At 35.1% G+C, this 20,300-nt stretch overlaps 1 protein-coding gene across 28 annotated transcripts in view; it reads right to left on the bottom strand.

Annotated features, from left to right (window-relative positions):
- Positions 1 to 20,300, bottom strand: part of PTPRD (protein tyrosine phosphatase receptor type D) — a 1,423,918-nt gene that overhangs the window by 132,730 nt on the left and 1,270,888 nt on the right. For all 28 annotated transcript variants that reach the window (XM_075209451.1, XM_075209482.1, XM_075209417.1 and 25 more), the window contains one exon: positions 1,262 to 1,450. In XM_075209451.1, the coding sequence (XP_075065552.1) occupies positions 1,262 to 1,450 (189 nt within the window). The remainder of the gene's footprint in view (positions 1 to 1,261; positions 1,451 to 20,300) is intronic.

The following is a 20,300-nucleotide window of genomic DNA, read 5'->3' on the forward strand; positions in this document are numbered from 1 at the left end:
ATAAAATGGATTTTTAAAGTTGCTCAAGATTGCAAAGACACGTGCTGGCTTGCATACGAATCCGTCATCACTGGTAATCAGCAGATACACCACCAGACCTGTAGCTGGTGCAAGGAATACAACTGAAAATCACGTACCTTATAGATGCCCAACACTTGAATCGGACACTGCTACGTGCGCTCATGCGTCGCAAGCCCTAACTGTACATTGACTATGTGCCCATTCCCCTTCCCATTCTCCCCATGAAATTGTAGGCTGTAGAATAGATCCTTTGTGATCAAAGCTGAATTGGACGTTGCTGCGCTCTCTGGCGTATGCTCCGGTCCTGGGCATGCGCAAGGCGATTTTACGCAAAATACGGCATGTATAGGCATTTAGCTCCTTAATGAATTAGGCCCTAAGAACCTACTACGTTTACTGCTGGTTTCTTATACAAAATCTCCCAAAATGTTATATTTGTTGAGAAATCCTTTTAAGAACACTTTAATGTGATGGATGCCTGGGATGCAATTTTCGCATGGTACAGGCACCTTAGTGGTTAAAGGTTAAAAAGTTAAACTTTGGGTTTAGCAAATTAAAGGTATAAGCCAGATACAGTAAGATTTATTGAGGAAAGGTAATAAGCTTTAGGACAGCTATGAGATCTGGATCTTACAGCCAGCTCAGGCTTCATTAGACCCAGGTGTTGTTAAGTGTGTACAAAACTTGATTATATCCGTTATCTCATTAGTCAAGGATTAGTCAAGTCACTTTGACTTTCTATTACAACAGGCTACAACCTAACTAAAAAAAAATAGTTTTGGTTTGGGGATTTTGACTGTATAAAAAATAATATAAAAATAGTTTGTGTTGATTGGTCTGTTAAATTTATAACAGGAAATCGCCATATGTACTCCTTCTAATTTCTGAAGTACAATGTTGTAGGTTTGTTTAAATTAAAGTAGAAAGAAAAAAGTAAGAGGAATGGATCTGTCAAATAGCGCATTAAGGCGATAAAATAAATGAAAGGTATTGAAGACACAGTCACAGCAGTGGGAAATGAGGAGTAAACACAAGTTGCAAAACACACATACACACATACACACACGCACCCGCACACAAGTAGACTTTGGAACAGGCCCTGACAACACCGCAGACATGGAAAACACACCAAATTAGACGAGAGAAAAGAAGAAGGAAGAAAAGTCTTTACCTACAAATAAAAGCAAACAATAAGGTGAGAGAGAAAAAACCTTTGGGGTTAGCGACTGCGAGACCTTACCTGATCGTAACTGTTTTATGCGTCCATTACTGTTGCTGGTGTCCACTGGTAGGTAGTCTTTAAACCAAGTTATTTCAGGGTCAGGGTTTCCACTGGCTGCACATAACATAGTGGCTGTGCGTGTGCGCTCCACCACTTTCAATTGAGGACCCATGTCTATGGTAGGAAAACCAAGTGGAATTTGATCCTCTGTAAATAATAACAGACAAACATTGTAATAATCAGCTTCTTTAAATAACAAAGGAAATATATTTAAACTGTCAAACAACAACTCTACCACAAATCTTATTTTACACTAATAATAATTGGTATTTGTTGCAAGAAGATCATCATCATCATCAGCTATTTATATAGGGGCACTAATTCCGCAGCGCTGTACAGAGAACTCACTCACATCAGTCCCTGCCCCATTGGAGCTTATAGTCTAAATTCCCTAACATACACACATAGACAAAGAGAGGATATGGTCAATTTAATAGCAGACAATTAATCTAATAATTTGAATTTGATTTTGGAGTGTGGGAGGAAACAAGTGACACTTCCTAACAGTCTAATGTACAAAGCTCTCTATCAATACTTGAACATTTTTATATGCTCAAAGATTGCTTGCTCTTTACTTGTACAGTATAAAATGGGTGCAATATATAAGCAAATGAATAATAATAATAATAATAATAATAAAAAAAAATATGTTAACTTTTAAATGTTATGGGGGAGGAAAGTGTTAGAATTGTCTTATGAACCTTACAGAAAAGCTGACAATAATTTGACAATGGGATACACTGTCATTGGTATCCCCCCAACATTGGCATGCACAAAGGCATCTCCTTGTTGCCATTTAATATGTTTAGTATAATATACACAATACAGTCAATTTGAAATGTTTACTTATAATCTGTCTTTTCAAATATCTACTTCATATCTAGATTACAGGTTGACTTTAATGTTCAGAAGAAATGCTTGCTATTAAAAGAAATGTACACACACATTTTCTCAACATATTTACCTATACAATAATATCATTCAGTATGTAAAGAATTCAGTTGTGACACATTATCAATGCGGCTGTCAGGTATTTAGCGACAGATTCCAGTATTAAACATAAAATGAACTTGAGAACAATACAATTTGTAACTGGAATGATTATCTCATAGAATAGATATTTTTATCTCTGTAGGCGGGATATTAGCAATTTATAAACAACTTTCCATTTGAATTGGGTATTGCTGGTTTATTGGAAAGGGAAACAAGCTATTAAAGAAATAAAGTTACAATAGTTTGAGCAACGCTAAAGACCCTACACACAGTTGAGTCAGAATTGAGGGGTATGTTGCATAAATGTATATTATTGACTCAAATATTAGGAAAGGGTTACTACAATGCAAGGCCAGGTTGTGTTTTCTGAAAAATCATTCATTTGTATGCACAATGCATAGTATAGTGTAGTTGAGCACTGGAAAAATAATTTCTTGACACTTATTTTCTCATTTTTAATTTCTCGTTATCTACCCAACATTGTACCTATTGTCATCATAATTTAATGCTGACAATGGCAATAAATTGTCGATTGTGCTACTCTTAGGAGTATATTTACTAAACTGCGGGTTTGAAAAAGTGGAGATGTTGCCTATAACAAGCAATCAGATTCTAGCTGTTATTTATTTAGTGCATTCTACAAAATGACAGCCATTCTACAAAGAGTGAGATTGCTTGTTATAGGCAACATCTACCATTTTTTCAAATCATTCAGTTTAGTAAATATACCCCTTCATGTCTTGCCTTATGTTATATTATATCTGATGTATTTAAAAATAAGTACAATATTAATTGATCAACACTGATGTTTAGATATCTTATGCCATTCAAATGTTTCTTTCCGTGTATTGTTACTACATTTATTTAAATAGCGCCATTATACGCCACAGCATTTTACAATTGGTAACAATCACAGTAAAATGAGACTGGGTATTAACAGACAAAAAGTCTACCAGTCAACAAGGTCTAAAACCGGACTATACGTTTATTCTGGGAATAGAACCTATATCTAATTTTCTCACTCTTCATCTTTTAATAAGTAATCAGATGGATTCTGCTGGTCTACCTGTGAGCCCTACTAGAGGGTCATCCACCTAATTGCTACACTGACTAAAGACAGAGGAATTATCCTAAGGTAGATAACTCCTTTTACATGAGTAGGAGTCTTCTATGCTGCTTGTTCTGTCAATTGAATAGGAATAGGGCTTCTTAGACAATGTTAGCAAACTGGCTTGCACTGCATTCAGCATTTACAGAATACCAGAAAAAGCATTTTGGAAGACTGTTGGAAGTCTTTCACTATATACTTATAACCTATCGTCTTTTCCAAGAATCATCTGTAAACATTGGTTTTCTCTCTGTATAACCCTACTATTATCCTTAGGCTCCCCTGGAGGCATGCAGGGGAAAAACACTGTAATTTAGAGTGTTACGCTGCCCATCATTGAGATTACAACATCTCTGCTATCTGAAGTGTAGACCAACGCTATTATGAAGTGAGCTTGATCAATATGTTCTGAAGAACAAAATGTGCCAGCAATGTACAAAGCATGTGGATACTTAGGAACAGAATAAAGTGTTTTCATCTACTGTCATATCTGCAAGATGCAGAGGTATAATATAGAAGGGTGTAGAAAATATGTGGCTTTCCAGCTGTTGTGATAGAAGCCTGATGCAGTCCATGTCAAGGATATTCACCAAAGTGTCAAAAGTAACTATGGGAAATAAATCCGTTCTCAGAATCCAAGTTCTGTGTATTTATTACGCGGATTCATTCATTTAATTGTACACAGCCAATATTTCAAATAATCAAACACTTACGGATGTAGGATTTATGTGAACATTACATATAATACAGCTTACTATACACATCAAACACAATAAAATTAACAAAAAATAATCAGTCAGAAAGACAGTTACAGCACCCCGTGAAGGAGTTAATCCATAGGGATCAAAAATGGACAGTGAAGAAGGAAAGTGGAATTTGAATAAAAACGAGCCATATTTGTGATATAAAAATGTAAACTGTGTTGTCCAAATACATACTTTGGGCCAGTAAAGAAAGTACTGCTGTTTTATTGATTGACATGAGCCCCCTCTGCTCCCATAAAGAATAAACAGAGTTTTCTTTACTGGCTGAAAGTCTATGAATTTTACAACATTTCAGACATTCCTGTCCACCACATGCGAGTGTGCATCAAAGTACAAACTTCCATGCTTACATTTGAACATGTGTGAGGGATCATCCATATGGACACTTACTAAAGCCCAACATGCTGAAAACACTGCATACAGGCATGATAGGCTTGTTGAACTTAGAAGGTAGATACGAATCGGTACCTTATTTGTGGAATGTTCGATTCAAGGCTTTAAAAATAGAGATCATTAATCTCTACAGGGAATGGGATGTCAGTACAGACGGACAACCTGGGTTCCATTTAAACTAATGTTTACGGCCACCTCACTGGTGACTCTACATACAGCAACAATGGCAGAGATAACTAATATAATTTTATATATATACATATATATATATAAATATATATAAATAGGAATATATATATATATATATATATATATATATATATATATTCCTATTTATATATATATATATATATATATGTATATATATATATAAAATTATATTAGTTGTCTCACAGCGCCTGAGTCATTAAGGAGAGCAAAGAGTAAAAAAGGAGTAACTTTGCACCTGGGCAAGACCATGTAGCTTTGGAGGGGGAAGTAAATTTAAAATGTGGGGACAGATTTGGAGTAGGACATGTCCTAGACCAACTTTAAATTTCAGTGTAAAAATAAATTGCTAGATGAAAAAGCAGCCAGTATTTAACTTATGTTCAAAATAATAAAATAATTTGCTGGCAATCATAGGTGTTACCTGCAGGAATGATATTGGTTCCGTATACTACACAAAATAAATGTCTGGATAAATGCAGGTGAAAAAAAAAATACCGACAGTCACACAATAAAAACAAACATTATGCACATATCTTAGAAAGATTCTGTTCTTGGCAGATAAATAACAATTGGGACCTCTAGTCCACTTATTTAGCATATTAGTAGCTCATGAGCTGAGTTTTGAAGCTGAACATTTAAGTTGGGCAGTCACTGTTGAGCGTCAGTCTTTAGATCTCCTGTTTGCTTCACAGGCAATTTGACCCACAGCTACAGTTCCATAAAAGTAATAGGTAACAAGTGTAATAAAATAAAAGTTAAAACAAGCAAATAAGCATGTACAATGCACATTATTTATGTAACAGTCCATTGGATGGTTATAGACCAGAGTACAGTACTGTGATTCTTGTCATTATTTGCAGTGAATTTGCCAATAAACAATTTCTATAGGACAATGAAGCAGCACAATAAAGTGATATGAATATAGAATGTGCAAATATCAAATTTAGTATTATGCTGTCATGCATAGTTCCTCCTATTACAAGAAGAGATTTCCATGAGCCAGAAAAAGCTTCTCCTAATGATGTGAGTATTCTTTCTTGCATTGTCTATTCAGCGAGCAGTCATGCACTGTATCACGGATACCAGTTCTCTAGTGCATGCCAAATCGGTGATGTAATCTGTTCTTCCTCTCTCTTTTTGTTGTACACACACAATCCAAGTTTAGAAGAACCTGCTAACAATCTAACGTCTGTGTCTACCCCTTGGCACATGGGAAACAGCAAACATGTAAAAAATGCTTTTAGCTTGCTGTGACTGACAGTACAGGGACATCCTACAGCACCTAATCAGATTGTGTAACCAAATTAAATTATACTAATAGTCAGTCCTCATGGTGAGTTCTCCAATGAGTTACTTTTGGCCATTGTTCAATATTTCATTGCTTTGCAACTGTTCATTATTTCATCCCCATAAATGAAAGGGTTGCAAGAAAGTGTTACTGCTTTCCATTAACTAATATGTACTGCGTTCATTAGTAAAAATAAGAATCTTGCAAATTAACAAACCATATTTTCTTCAGTTGTTGATATTAATATGTTGGTAATAAAATTATTGGCAAACTATTGTTAGTTTCTGATGCATGTTTAAATAAATAGGTATTTAATAAAGTTGTTTTCTAACTTACGAACTTGTGAGTTGGATATTTCATCTTGATATGTATCAATTCAGTTTGAGAAATCTGTGGTCTCACCACCCTTACATATTAAGTACAAAAGAACATGACAGGCATTAAATGTAACTTACTATTAGTTAGGTTGTTTTTTTTTGCAGATCCTAATAAAACACAAACCCTTGGTGCTGCAGATAAGCTGATAATTTCAAAGTTTTTTATACATAAGGGATCAGAAAATTATTAAAAATGTTTGTAAATCATCATATTATGAATTGGAGGATATGAATGTATTACAAGACAAATGAATGGATATCTCCTTTAATTTATTCATAAACCTTAATACTCGTAATTTCACCTTCCAGTTGATGTATCATTACTGAACATTGTTATAAATGTATGTTACAAACTGTTTTCATGTCTGACAATATATTACTCCTTGACCCCTAAATAACACAAAGGACCTGATTTAGAGTTGAACATAAAAATACGACTTTTGCCTACACAAATAAATGCGCCTGTACACAGTTTATGTGGCTTAAGATACATGGAACTTGAAATCTAGTGCACCAAAGCAGCCGTCATCATTAACAACACTGAAAATTACACCAGTTATATGACAGTCAAATGTGATTGACTTGCATCTTCAAGGTGTTTCTTACATGTACAGATCTTATACATGAATGCCTCTGACACACCTCTCCAGCGCAATACGGTCAAATCAAATACATAAGTCGTGCACATGTGCACTGCAACCAGTATTACAAAAATTGCATCATTGCGTGGTACAAATGGACTTACTTCAAACCCTTAATCAGGCTCAACATGTGTATTACTCTCCCTTCCCTTTACTTGCACTAAACATGTGTTTTATTTTCATCAAGAAGTAATTTAGCCACACTATGAATAGTACTGAGACATGTGATTTTAAGAGCTAATCCATATTTCTTATTTTGCAAAGAGCAGTGAGGTAGTGGCGGCCAACGTCTACTTTAAGAACTGCCATAATTCTCTATTAGGCTTACCTATGCCCATGGGAAGCATTACGTATATGTTTTAAATTAGAGGAACAAACTACAGGAATAACTTTGCTTTCCCAGTGGCTGCATGCTGTGTAAAAACACTGAAAGTCACTATTTCCCCATGCATTAGCATTTATTTTTTTTAACTGGATAACATTTTAAACGATTAGGAATTATTTTTTTTAGGCTGATGTGATTATTGACAAATCCTACATAGTAAAACATGAAAATACTAGACCATATATGAGGAATGATCTGCTTATTAGAGTCCTGGGAACTGAATGTGAATTGAAATTAAAAAACACATGTTAAGTAAACTGTCGGAGATGTATTTTGTTCCCCAGTTTAATGTTCTAAATATCAGAAACATAGTAGAAATATACACACATGAAAACATGGCCATGTAGGCAATCATGAAATAGTTTACTTTTATATGACCATTTACTTCTATCATCATGACATGAATATTACAGCTTCAGAAACCTATCAGGACAAGGATAAAGCCCTCTTTATTTGCTATTTCTACTGCAATTATGACAAAATAAGGTTGTGGTGGATGAAATTGTCACATAACTGAAAAAAAGATCATAATTTGCCAAATTTTGGGTTGACAGCATAAACATTCACATACTAAATATAATACCATTATATTATATACAAGTCAGAAGATGAATTAAATGAAAGTTGAGTGGTGAGTAATGATATTAAATCAAATGCTGGTCTGAAACACAGTAAACACTCAAAAAAACAACAACACACATTTGTTTATTGCTTTCGAAGACAGGAGGGAATAAATGAAATTACCAAAAAAGGCATTCACCAATGCTGTGAATGAATGCAATACACACAGTACAAACAGTATGTATTTGTTATTTATCATTATAAGAGGTGTGCTGTGTTTCAGAGATACAGTACAAAAGTAGAGTATAGTGTTGAATTAAATACACAAGATTAAATAAAATAGAATATGTTCTTAACCAAAAAGCTTGCAATCTAATTTAAAATCAGTGATGATTCAGTTTCTTAGTTCTCTCCTTTTGCTCTTTATTAAAATACATTTTCTCTTCCAGATTATTTAATTAATTGGTGACACATATTACATACACTTGCAATAAGGCGTTATGAGAAGTGGTTCAACCTCATTGCAGTATAAATGCAACCAGTTTTATCACCTTTCCTATTAGCAATTTGCAGCTATATCCCTAATTTATCAGATGACCCCTTAACCATAATATGAAATAAGTATCTTAAATTTAGTGATAGGACACCACATTTTCCAGTAATCAAAGCTAAGTGACTGTCATATCTAGGTTTGGTATTGCCATTAATGGTTATTGTGCATTTCAATATAAAACACTTTAAAAGTGAGTAATGTGAGTTCAGTTGGCAGAACTTACTTACTGAGATACTATACAAAAATGTGACAGTCATTCAGTATCATCATCATCACCACTTATTTATATAGCGCCACTAATTCCGTAGCGCTGTACAGAGAACTCACTCACATCAGTCCCTGTCCCATTGGGGCTTACAGTCTAAATTCCCTAACACACACACACACACACACACACACAAACACAGACTGGGGTCAATTTGTTAGCAGCCAATTAACCTACCAGTATGTTTTTGGAGTGTGGAAGGAAACCAGAGCACCCGGAGGAAAGCCACGCAAACACGGGAAGAACATACAAACTCCACACAGATAAGGCCATGGTAAGAAATAGAACTCATGACCCCAGTGCTGTAAGGCAGAAGTGCTAACCACTATGCCACCGTGCTGCCCCGTATAGATATGTTGTAAAAGCTGATGCCTGTGTACATTATACACATGTATCAAGTTGTTCACTCAATTTATAAGCAGCAGCAGCAAGTTTTAGACAGGGAGGTTACTAAGAAAAGACACAAATCCCCAACACACTACTGACAACCAGTAAAAAAGACCAAATAAAACTGCTTTCTATTTCTGAATAAAAGGCTGGTGTCTTAGTTACACACATTTGCAAATATCTGATAAGCTGCTCTCCACATCACAGTGCTTCTGTCTCCTGATAGTCCTACCTCTATGTACATTACCTTATTACATAATATATTCAAAATATATGTGAAAAGGCTTGCACATAATATTATTTAAAGATTGCTATCATACCAATAGTGTAAATCAGCACCGAGATCTAATAAAAGAAACTCTGCGCTCCATACACATTTACATTTAGATGTCTGTACTACATATGTGTATTTATTTTCCTTTATACACTGTTTTTTTTGCAATGATTTTTCTCTATCACTACCAGCCTATTTTCCAGAAGGAGTAAAGATTTTTCTTTCATCTCTCTGAAGACCTTTTGATTCCAGTGCTGAACATATCGCCTGCCTAGAAATTGGCAAAATGATTGCCGCGGACAGCTGTTTGAAATGGCTATAAGTACAGTGATTTTGAAATGCTGACTCTTGACCTTTGACAAAGCAAAACTAAGGACCACAAAAGATAAGGTATTCTCATCCTGATGAAAAAGGTCAATGTAATATTTCTAAAATTAATATTGCAATTTCCAGTCATATTGGTTTGGTATTGTTCGGATTCACAATACTTCTTAGAAGCAAAAAAGAAAGCAAAGTCATTAAATAGGAAGGCAAGAAAAGCAAACATAAAAATACAATTTACCATATGTAGGAATATTAAATTGCATATATTAAAGCAGACTACTCTACTGTAGAATGGATGCTCTACTAGTGGTTCCTAGATTTTAGCGAAACCTTATGGTAAATCTTTGTTTTAATCTCAGTTCCCATGAGAATGTTATCATTTTATAGTAGTAACACAAATTCTGACCTAGATTCCAAGTTGATGATTCCTAAAGCAGACAGAATATGGCAAACTTGCAATCAGTTTAACATTCCTGTATGGCATGTTGATCAAGCAGTATCACTGTTTCCCACACAGTAAGTAATGTCTGAATGTCTCTTTGGCTGTCTGTAGATAGATTAAGTATATATTAAGTATATGTGTGTATATATATATATATATATATATATATATATATATATATATATATATAGTAGATCTTATCTCTATATAGATTGGTAGATATATGCAAGCTCTGCTGACAACGCTGCCACTATATAAATGAAAGTTAATAATAATTGTTTCAATTTCTTATCACATTTCTGCATCTAAATAGAATTAAATAACATTGTAACAATTAGGAATCAAACAGATAAGGACAAACAAATTGATGAAAAAGGGAGACGGCTCACACATAAATATCATACTAGGTGGTAGCGGAGCTTATTCTACCCCTCGGAGTACTGGGTGGGGCAATTCATGGACGAGTGGCTGAGGCTTAATGGTGGTTAACCATTAAGTATGAAATATACTAAAATGACTGGTATGAAATATACTAAAAATGTTGCTGTTCAAACCTGCCAGCGGCATCAGTCCACAGAACAGGCTTACTGGCAGCTCAGTTTGGTGACTAGTAGAAAGACATGGCTGAAAGTGGAGCTCAGCTCCAGTAAGTTGGATTGTAGACAGACATCAGGTTGATGCATTTGGCCAGTTAGGAACAAGCAGAACTTGATTCCAAAGTACTGGTTAGAAGGAAATTTGGAGAGTCCATCAAGGCTGTGTCAACCAAGGCTACAGAAAGTCTAATTTAGAAGGGATCTCAGACTGTTTGTTAATGAATGTGTTTTGTTTTGTGAAAGGGGAACATGGAACTTGCCAAACAAAGTTTATTTATTACTGTAGGCAAATAAAGTAATTAATTTTAACTTCCATAATAATTTACATTGCCTGGAGGGTGAGGATAAATAGCTGAACTGTCAGATGTCACCCCTAAAGTATATATTAGTATTTTAATCAAGAAAAAAATGAGGCAATCATGGGTTATTTTCCTGCAGATGGATGGTGAAGGCCCGCAAGTGCCTCTTTATCTTTGTCTGAAATTTCTAGCCAAGCCCCATTCAGACAGCATAGTTTCAAGCATCACCACCCCCAATACCAGTTTTACTAGTGCTAGCTATGATTGCAGCAGTGTTCCACTTATTTGGAACGTATCTTGTACTATCCAATGTGTTTACAGTGGCTAAATGCATTGGGGAATCCAATAGTGACCTCCAGGCTAAAGTAAAAATGTTTAATATGCCTTTGCCTTATGAATTAACAGAACACCAACTCTTAAGTCTAATCGCTATACAATAGAAAGGTAAAATAATAGTTTAATAAACTATTATCACTGACTTGATTCAAGAACGCATACAGCTAAATATTATAGCAATCAGAACACTGGTAACAGAAAATAAACCAATTGAAAACTTCAAAACATTTAGAAACATTTAGAAACATTTCCACATTTTGCATGAAAGAAAATTATCTGTCAAATTTGAGAAATCGGACCATTATTTGAATTATGGCTTATTTGCATATATAATGCAGAGCCCAGTGATTCAAATGAACGTATCTAGATACAACTTTAAATATATATTTCTCTGTTTTGTTTGTCCTTGTGTCTTTGATTGAAATAGATACTGTTTCTGTAAATATATGTACATTTTCAAACTATATAATCATACATGAATGCTATTACCGATTCTCCAGGTCACAGAGATTTACATTATGTACTAGGTAAAAATATATTCTGACTCTGTTAAATGCAAATGTTGAATGTGTGCTGTTACAAGGTATAGTATAGTTCGATAATTAGGTTTAGCAAAGCTATTACAGTGAAATATAACAAAGCCCTAAGCAATAAATAAATATGTACACAGCTATACACAAATATAGTACATAATGTGGTCTTGAATGTTCATTTCGTAAGACAGAGTAGCAGTCAGTGTATTTTACACAGTAGATATGCTAGCCTGCAATCACATTTTAAACAAGACAATACCCACAAACCAGAAATTCCTCCTATTAACATTTGAGATTTCATGAAAAGTACTGATTTCCATAAAATATCTACATTCATCAAACAACTAATCAATTCCATGAAGTAATGTATGCTATGAGTTGTGCAGTTGGCTCTGATAAAGGTTCAGAAATACTTTACCAAACCTCAGCAATTTCATGTTGATTGTACTTACCACAATAGGATGACCACTGTGCACGCTATCATTAAAAAAATTAAAATGACTACATACAGCTATCCATATTGAAAACACATGTTAGTTATTTGGGAAATTACCAGTTCCTTGAACTTAAACTTTTGTATGTTTACTTCTAGATAGCGCTAGTCGTATTATAGCGGTCATGCATCGCTATTGGACGTCAAATAGGGTGCAGACAGTTTGCTTTATTTAAGTGTTAAAGAACATAGTTGCTTTGTATAAAAGATCCATTTATTTTAAAACAAAATCATATCGGGGGTACAGTAACTTAAAAAATCTGAAACAGTGGCTATTTGTCATGGGTAACAGCCTATTGTGCAAAATATTTCCTCAAACTATTTTTATGTAAATGACATTTCCCAGAATTACATTCTGTTAATAAGAAGGGCTTATTTGCATCCATGGAACCAGATTATTATTTATAAATACGTGTATGATACATGTTCTTATTGTAGAAATACTCTTCTACTTTAAAACATATCCAGTAGTTTAATCCTGTAATATCCAGAAAGTTAAACTGTAAGCCTTTTGGGAAAGAAATAGTCATCAGAGTTATCGATCACTATCGTCACTATTGGTGATGCAGTAAGCACCATTGGATATTTAATATGAAATAAATTTGTACAGTCCCGCTGCAAAACAGTACTACCATCATCATCATCATCATCACTATTTATATATAGTACTATGTGATAAATAATAATGCCCCTTTATTTTTTTATTTTTACAGAGTGAAACGTTTAATAAACATCACCAATACTGCACAGGATTATAGGACTTACCGGAATTCCACTATACCAACCCATTATGGAATTCAAATGAAATAATTCTAAGCAGGACATACATTTTAAGCTCTCAAAATCCAATAATATACAAAATATATTTGTCAAAAAATTTAGACACACAGTGAAAAATAAAGTAATTTCTCCATGTTGTCTGCATTGACCATGCAAGTGGAGTCTTGAGGGACATTAGTCAGATAGTTATGGCCAGCTCAGTGGTAAAGTTAGTGGTCAGCCCAGGCATTGTTTTCTAGCTTCTTGTATTGTGATTATTGTATCTTGTTTAAAGTGTAAAGTACCCAGTCTCAGACTGAGAATGTATTTATTATATATTATAAAGTGCAAAATTTAGAAACACGGTACTTCCTTGTAAGGTCTCCTAATCTGAAATACTGTAACAAAGTTTTGTGACCTTTTTACTCTCAGAAAGGAATGTTAAGATACTTTGCTTATTTTCTCTTGTACAGTTTATTTTCTTTCAAACAGTGTTGATGGATATGTCTGAGGCAACGCTAGTAGGTATTTCAATAGTACAAAGGTAATTTGTTGACACTGCGTTCATCATTTATAACCTGTGAGCGCTTTCCCCTTTAAGGCCAGGAGAGTGATAGGATCAATACAAATATGCTGCAAAAATATATCTCTGACCCATGTTTGTTTTAAGCTGTATCATTCATAATGGTGATGAATTGGTTATGCTATTCTTCTTTGTCTGCACAAAGCACACAGAATCAAAAGTGCATATATTTTATGCCCAAGGTCAAGAGAAAATTAATGGATAAAGAACTAGATACAAAGAGTTCAAGCTGGATTGGCTGAGTGCTTTCTACCGGGTATGGCCATAGCACACTACAGTATATAAAGTCCATTATATTAAATGATCTTGGAGCATTTCAAAAGTGTAATCGTTTCCATGGGCTAATACATAAAAGAAGCAATCTTTAACAACGCTATAATATGATAGCCTCTAGGTGTCGGACAGTAGAAACTGGTTTACACTTTATTTAGCATATTCCATTAGTTACTCACAAACCTCAACTATAAACCTGTTGGAAATGCACATTTTAAAGCTTAGTTTTTGTTGTCTCCTGTTTAAATTGTCACTTTAAGCATTTCAGGACAACAACATGTGCATTCAGGATGATATCAGGGAACACTGAGACTTATCATCAGTAGAAGGCAGTTTACCACCTTAAGCAAACAAAACTTGCACATAACTACTAAGGAATATAGAAATAAAGCTGAGTATACCAATGTATTCTCTGATTCCCTTCAAGCAGTGACATTAATAACTTAATTGGTATATACTATATAGCGATAAATAAGTATTTGTGAGAAAACAAATTAAGATGCAGAGTGTATTTCAAACTATAGTTCACTTGGCTCACTGATCAGCACCAACTAGATAAACTAAAGTGAATGTGTATTATCTATGACATCTGCATTGTGATGCATAACAATTAAATCTAATTCAAGTGCTGCTAATTCCAACCTACAAACACATTAATTCTACAAACTCTTAAATGTTAGCATCATCACTGACAGAACAACTTCTGAAAATATGAAAACAGCACAGAACCATGAAGTTCAATAACAACGTGATTAATACAAACTGATTTTGTGTTTCCAAATATAGCCAATCAATATACTAGGAACAATTAACATATAAGCACATACGGTTCTAAAATGGCTCTACAATATGGTGCTACAATATGTGTACAAATGTGCTTTAACCAATGACAACCAGTTGGATATTTCCGTTCCTTTATGTAAATTGCAGTAAAAAGAATGACAGCTAGAAATCAATTGGTTACGATGGATTACATTTGGGCATATAGAACCATTTTTTTTAAACAAGCCACATAGGACCTCATTTCTCATATCACTAGTTTCTAGTGAACTGAAAGACTGCATTCTCATGAAAATTGGTTCAGCCAATAAAATGTGTCTACTGTTTAATAACTGCATACCTTCCAACATGACCCATTTCCAAACGGTACACTGTATCACCTAGCAGTGGTCAATGGGGGTGGGGCTTTACTGGTTTGAGGGCGTGGTCTCAGTATAATGTAAAAGTGACCAGGTGAATAAGGGAAATGTCTGGGAGGGAATGGCAGAGCAGAGTGGATCAGGGGCATAGTCAGTTTCTTTCCCATTTATTTTTTCTTGAAATAATGAAAGCATGGTACACAATGATCTGTTTGAGAATTTCCCCATTATTTTTTATAAGCAGCAACCAGTGCTGAATGAATTGAATGAATGAATTGAAACCTTTCACATATCTAATTTATTGAGATTAGATTACAATAGGAAAATAAGTAAGACGATACGAAACACATGCCTGATTTAACTGGACAGTCCCAATTTTCAGGCATTTGAAAGGGATGGGCTTATGAGTAAGTGATTGTGGATTCTCCAGTGGGAAGAGTATGTTATTGAGGTAAATGTGTGAATTGGGGTAGTTGGGGGCGTGGGTGAGTGGGGCTTGCTACTATTGCAATCACAATTACATGTTACATGTTGAAGTAAGCTCTGTTCTGTGCACTGTAAAATCTTCCCATTTCTCCTCCACTCTCGGCCTTCACATGGCACACTGTGAGTCTGTGTAAGTGGCAGCCATGCCAGACACTCCTCCAGTGAGATTTTGAAAAGGAGCTAATTAGAAGTACACATGCGAAAAGATCAGCTGCATGCTTATTTAAAAAATAAAAAAAATAAAAATCCATTGCACAATTGCTGCTTTAACCTTCTTGCAAAGATAATGTTAGGTTTAAAAAGGGATGCAAAACAAAATAAAATCACAGCTTCCCTATTTTATTAACAGTAATCTAATAAGAAGAGAATAAACAATTATGTTTAATACCAATTCAGTAAATAGTTGCACTCACTGCAGTTTGGCATAGCTGTACAAAATGAGCATCTCTAATTGAATATGAGCCTAGGTACTCTGTGGTCTAACAGAAAATACACTGCAGGATATCTTCAATACATATGTTGAATATAAAGTCCCAAAAGAAAATTATTGTTACTGGTTAATAATTTAAGTTAATAAGTTAACATTAATGACATTTGTTGGGATGTTATGAATGACTATTGTACATAACGTGCATTTTTACAGTTGCTACTGATAGCAAACACATGTTCTAGCATACATTCACGAGTGTCTTCACTATCAATCGTCACTTACACCAGCCCTGTAGCTGGTGCAAGTGATACAACAGAAAAATACGTACTTTAGAGATGCCCAAAGCTTGAATCAGACATTGCCGCATTCGCTTGAGCTTGGCACACCCTTACTGTACATTGACTACATGCATACGCCCATTCCCCTCCCCGTTCTACCCCTGAAATTGTAGGCTGTGGTAAGGTTCCTCTGCACTCAAAGATGGATTGGATGTTGCTGCTTTTACTGGCTTATAGTCCGGTTATGGGCATGCTCAAAAATATTTTCCGCAAAACATGGCACGCATCAGCATTTATGTCCCTTAATAAATCAGGCCTAATATGTTTAAATAAGCCTGTAGATGCCAAATAATTAATTTATTGAGGGTTATTGCAAACACATTACATTCTGACTGAACAGGAAGCACACCTTACACATATTTTGATAAACTTTATTTTATTACAAAAAAATAAAATTATAGCTGTCTCTAAATGTTACTAATGAGTTTATATATATATATATATATATACAAGTTAACCAGTGCATGATACTCATGCATTCTAGTCAAATCAAGCTACTTAAGGTGTTAAAAAGGTTCTTGTCATGCATTTGGGCCATAGCCCAGGCCTCAACCACCAACCACTCCCCACTGTCACCCCCGGCAACCACCAACCACTCCCAACTGTCACTTCTCCTTTAAGAAATATATATATATTTTTTAAAATTTTTATAAACACTTTTAACAATTAACAAATTAAATTAACAAATTAAAAACATCTTAGTATACCAAATTTCAGCCCTTTCTGAATTTTTTTTTCCCACACACACTAAGAATTTAGTAGGTCAGTGTATAACTCCGCCCAGCAGGTGGCGCTGCAGCTTGGTTTTATTTTTTCCACACACAGACAGACTAACACACGCCACTAGACATTTATATTATAGATTGGCATTATTGATTTGAGGGTGTCCATTGCACAAGATACAGCTGCTTATAAAGGAAAACATCTTCTGGCTATTATGCCCATATTCCTGGGTGTCCATTGTATGAGATACAGCTGCCTTTAAAGAAAACATCTTCTGGCTATTATGCTCATATTTCTGGTACGCATATGAATTATTACCTACACATAAAGTGGTGTGTGTTTTTCTGGGCTACGTTGTTCTATATATATACCCTGGTGCATTTTTTGAACATTACACCCTTTTGAATATTCTGTGGTGTTTCACGTGGTGCACTATCCTTTGCATTACAATATTATACTATGTTTGCCTTTTTCCACGCCCTTGGATTGTTCCTGAGTTGAGATCCAGTGTTACAACTCCCTAAGAGGATACACTCAAGTCTTGATTATACATCTTTACCTGACGGTACGCATATATATACATATTTTGTTTTTTGTTGTCCTGGTATAACACTATGAGGTGCCCCGCCTGTGCTTTGTTCTAGTGACTATTTTCTTCTGGATTGACCATCTGGATACAGGCTTATACGTGGCTGCCACTCACACATGAGTGAAGTGATCGTGGACTTTTAATTATTATATCTGATACTATATAGTATTGTGAACCTCTATATATAATATTAACTGATGTGGTAGATAGCGCCAGTGTATATCTATTGTTGTGGTTATATATATATATATATATTTATTTTCAATACTTGTAAAGAGGGATAAAAAAATATATATCTGCACTACTCTTTGCTTGGTCTTACACTTACAGATTCCACTTTTGGTGAGTCAGGACATAGGCATTGTTAACCTGTATCAAATTATGCTTTACGTTTTTTTCTATTCATTCAATGTAAAAGACACTGCCTTCAGTACAATGTGTTGCAAGACCTACCAGTACCGCAGGGATTACCTGACACTCTCCAGCTCAGTCTATTTAAGACAACTGCTGTGAGGATGTATGCAATATACTGAGTAGCAAGTTATTTATTTTTGTATTTAAATCCCATGCATTAGGTTTAGACTCGGAGGTTCATTTTCAAGATTATGTATGAAGGATTAGCTACATAATTCCCATTACTCTTAAAGGGAATTGCAAACCTAATCCTTCATTCTCCAGCCCTGCACATCACATTGAAAATAAAAAAAAGCTTGAAGCAATAGTTTCGCTTAGCAAGTGTCTGACTCCTGAGTATTTTAATACAGTAGTCTCCATTACTGTTCAAATTCTCCCATCAGCACACAAAACCGTATTGCACACATGAAATACAAATTATTATTTTCCTTTTTTACTTTTATTTTGATTGCTCATGAGTAAAAAAAAACCTGTAATTTTTAAAAAAATATTTTTATAATTTCTCAAATTAAAAAACAACAATATCTTGATTTATCGTAAATATGTTCTGCATGTGTAATTCATGCATGAAAGGTATTAATGGGGCAACATTTATCACATGAAGCTCACATCCTAGGATAGCCACTATGGGTCTGATGTAGAGTCGGACGCAAGTCATGAGCGCAAAAAACACTTTTAGCCAAGAATCTGATTTAGTTTGCACTCAGACTAAGACAAATCTCACTCTAGCACCTCTCTGCGTTGTGGACCCCTTTTTTTACATTAATTTATTTATTCAGTAATCTGCTTTACAGGGTCGCTCTGACTGATTCACTTAAATGTATCATACACACCGGCCCAGGCAGATAAAGAGACGTGTTTGTGCAACTTGCACAGTATTCTGAGTCACAGGGATCTAAACATCGGTGCCACTTGGAATACTATGTAAATTATGGGATGCAAGTAACACTTAGGATTTCAGTGTAAACTGCACCCAACTGTACATCAGGCCCCATGTCCAGATATGGCACATTGCTGTTCAATCACCTGGCCGTACAAATCATGACAAATGCTGTCATGAGGCTAGGGAGTTCATACTAACATACTACAAAAATAAAACAAATTACTGTTAGCAAGTTAACTGCACAATGAAGTGTACAGTGGATGAAAAGTACATGAAAGTCATTTTGACACACGTGTCACTTTTTATGGACTGCTTTAGAAAACACATGGAAAAAAATGTATTTTTAAAATCTCTAATGTTTTACAAATTTATCCACTCAAGACATCTTGAACTTATAAATGTGTGGTACCGCATGCTTCAAGGGTACCCTTGGTTTTGCCCAGGTGTTGTAATTTAAAAGACCACTAAGCCACTAAGTCCCAAAATTGAAATTTTTAGAAGTGAACCATGAAGGTAAAATGCCATTTCTATGTTATCTTAACTTGCCACTGCAGCTCTGTTTAACAGTAAAGAATAACATTCCCACCCATTGAAGGCAGCTGCAACAACTACCACATGTTTATGACAATGTAATGATGAGATCTGATACAAGCCAAAAAGCAGAGACTACAGTCATTTCAGATGATGAAGATCACTGACCCAGCTTCTATGTAGTAATCCATACCTCCAAAATATCCCAATTTCTGCAGGATAGTCCTGATTTGAGGGGACAAACACAATAATAGTGCATAATGATAAGTCCTCAATGTGAAGCAGAATATAACCTGCTCTATGGACTTGGTGTGACCAGTATGAAAGTCCATCTTGCATTGCAGGCCTGGCCAACCTGTGCCTCTCCAGGTGTTGTGAAACTACAAGTCCCAGACAGAATCGTCTGCTGGCATATCACTCGGGTTGGATACGCTTGATTGCTGCGGAAAAATCCGACATCAACAAGTCCTAAAACTAAAATCCAAATTTTTGCAAAACTCATTGGCAAATAAACAGACTTACCTTGAAGCCGACGCTGGAGATCTCCGATTGGATCACCATGCTGACAGCAAGTTATTCCGATTGGAGAAGTGTTCGTCACAGCAGCTTGACGTCATTGCGACATCT

The sequence above is a fragment of the Mixophyes fleayi genome, chromosome 1 (assembly GCF_038048845.1).
Source record: "Mixophyes fleayi isolate aMixFle1 chromosome 1, aMixFle1.hap1, whole genome shotgun sequence".
Lineage (NCBI taxonomy): Eukaryota > Metazoa > Chordata > Amphibia > Anura > Limnodynastidae > Mixophyes > Mixophyes fleayi.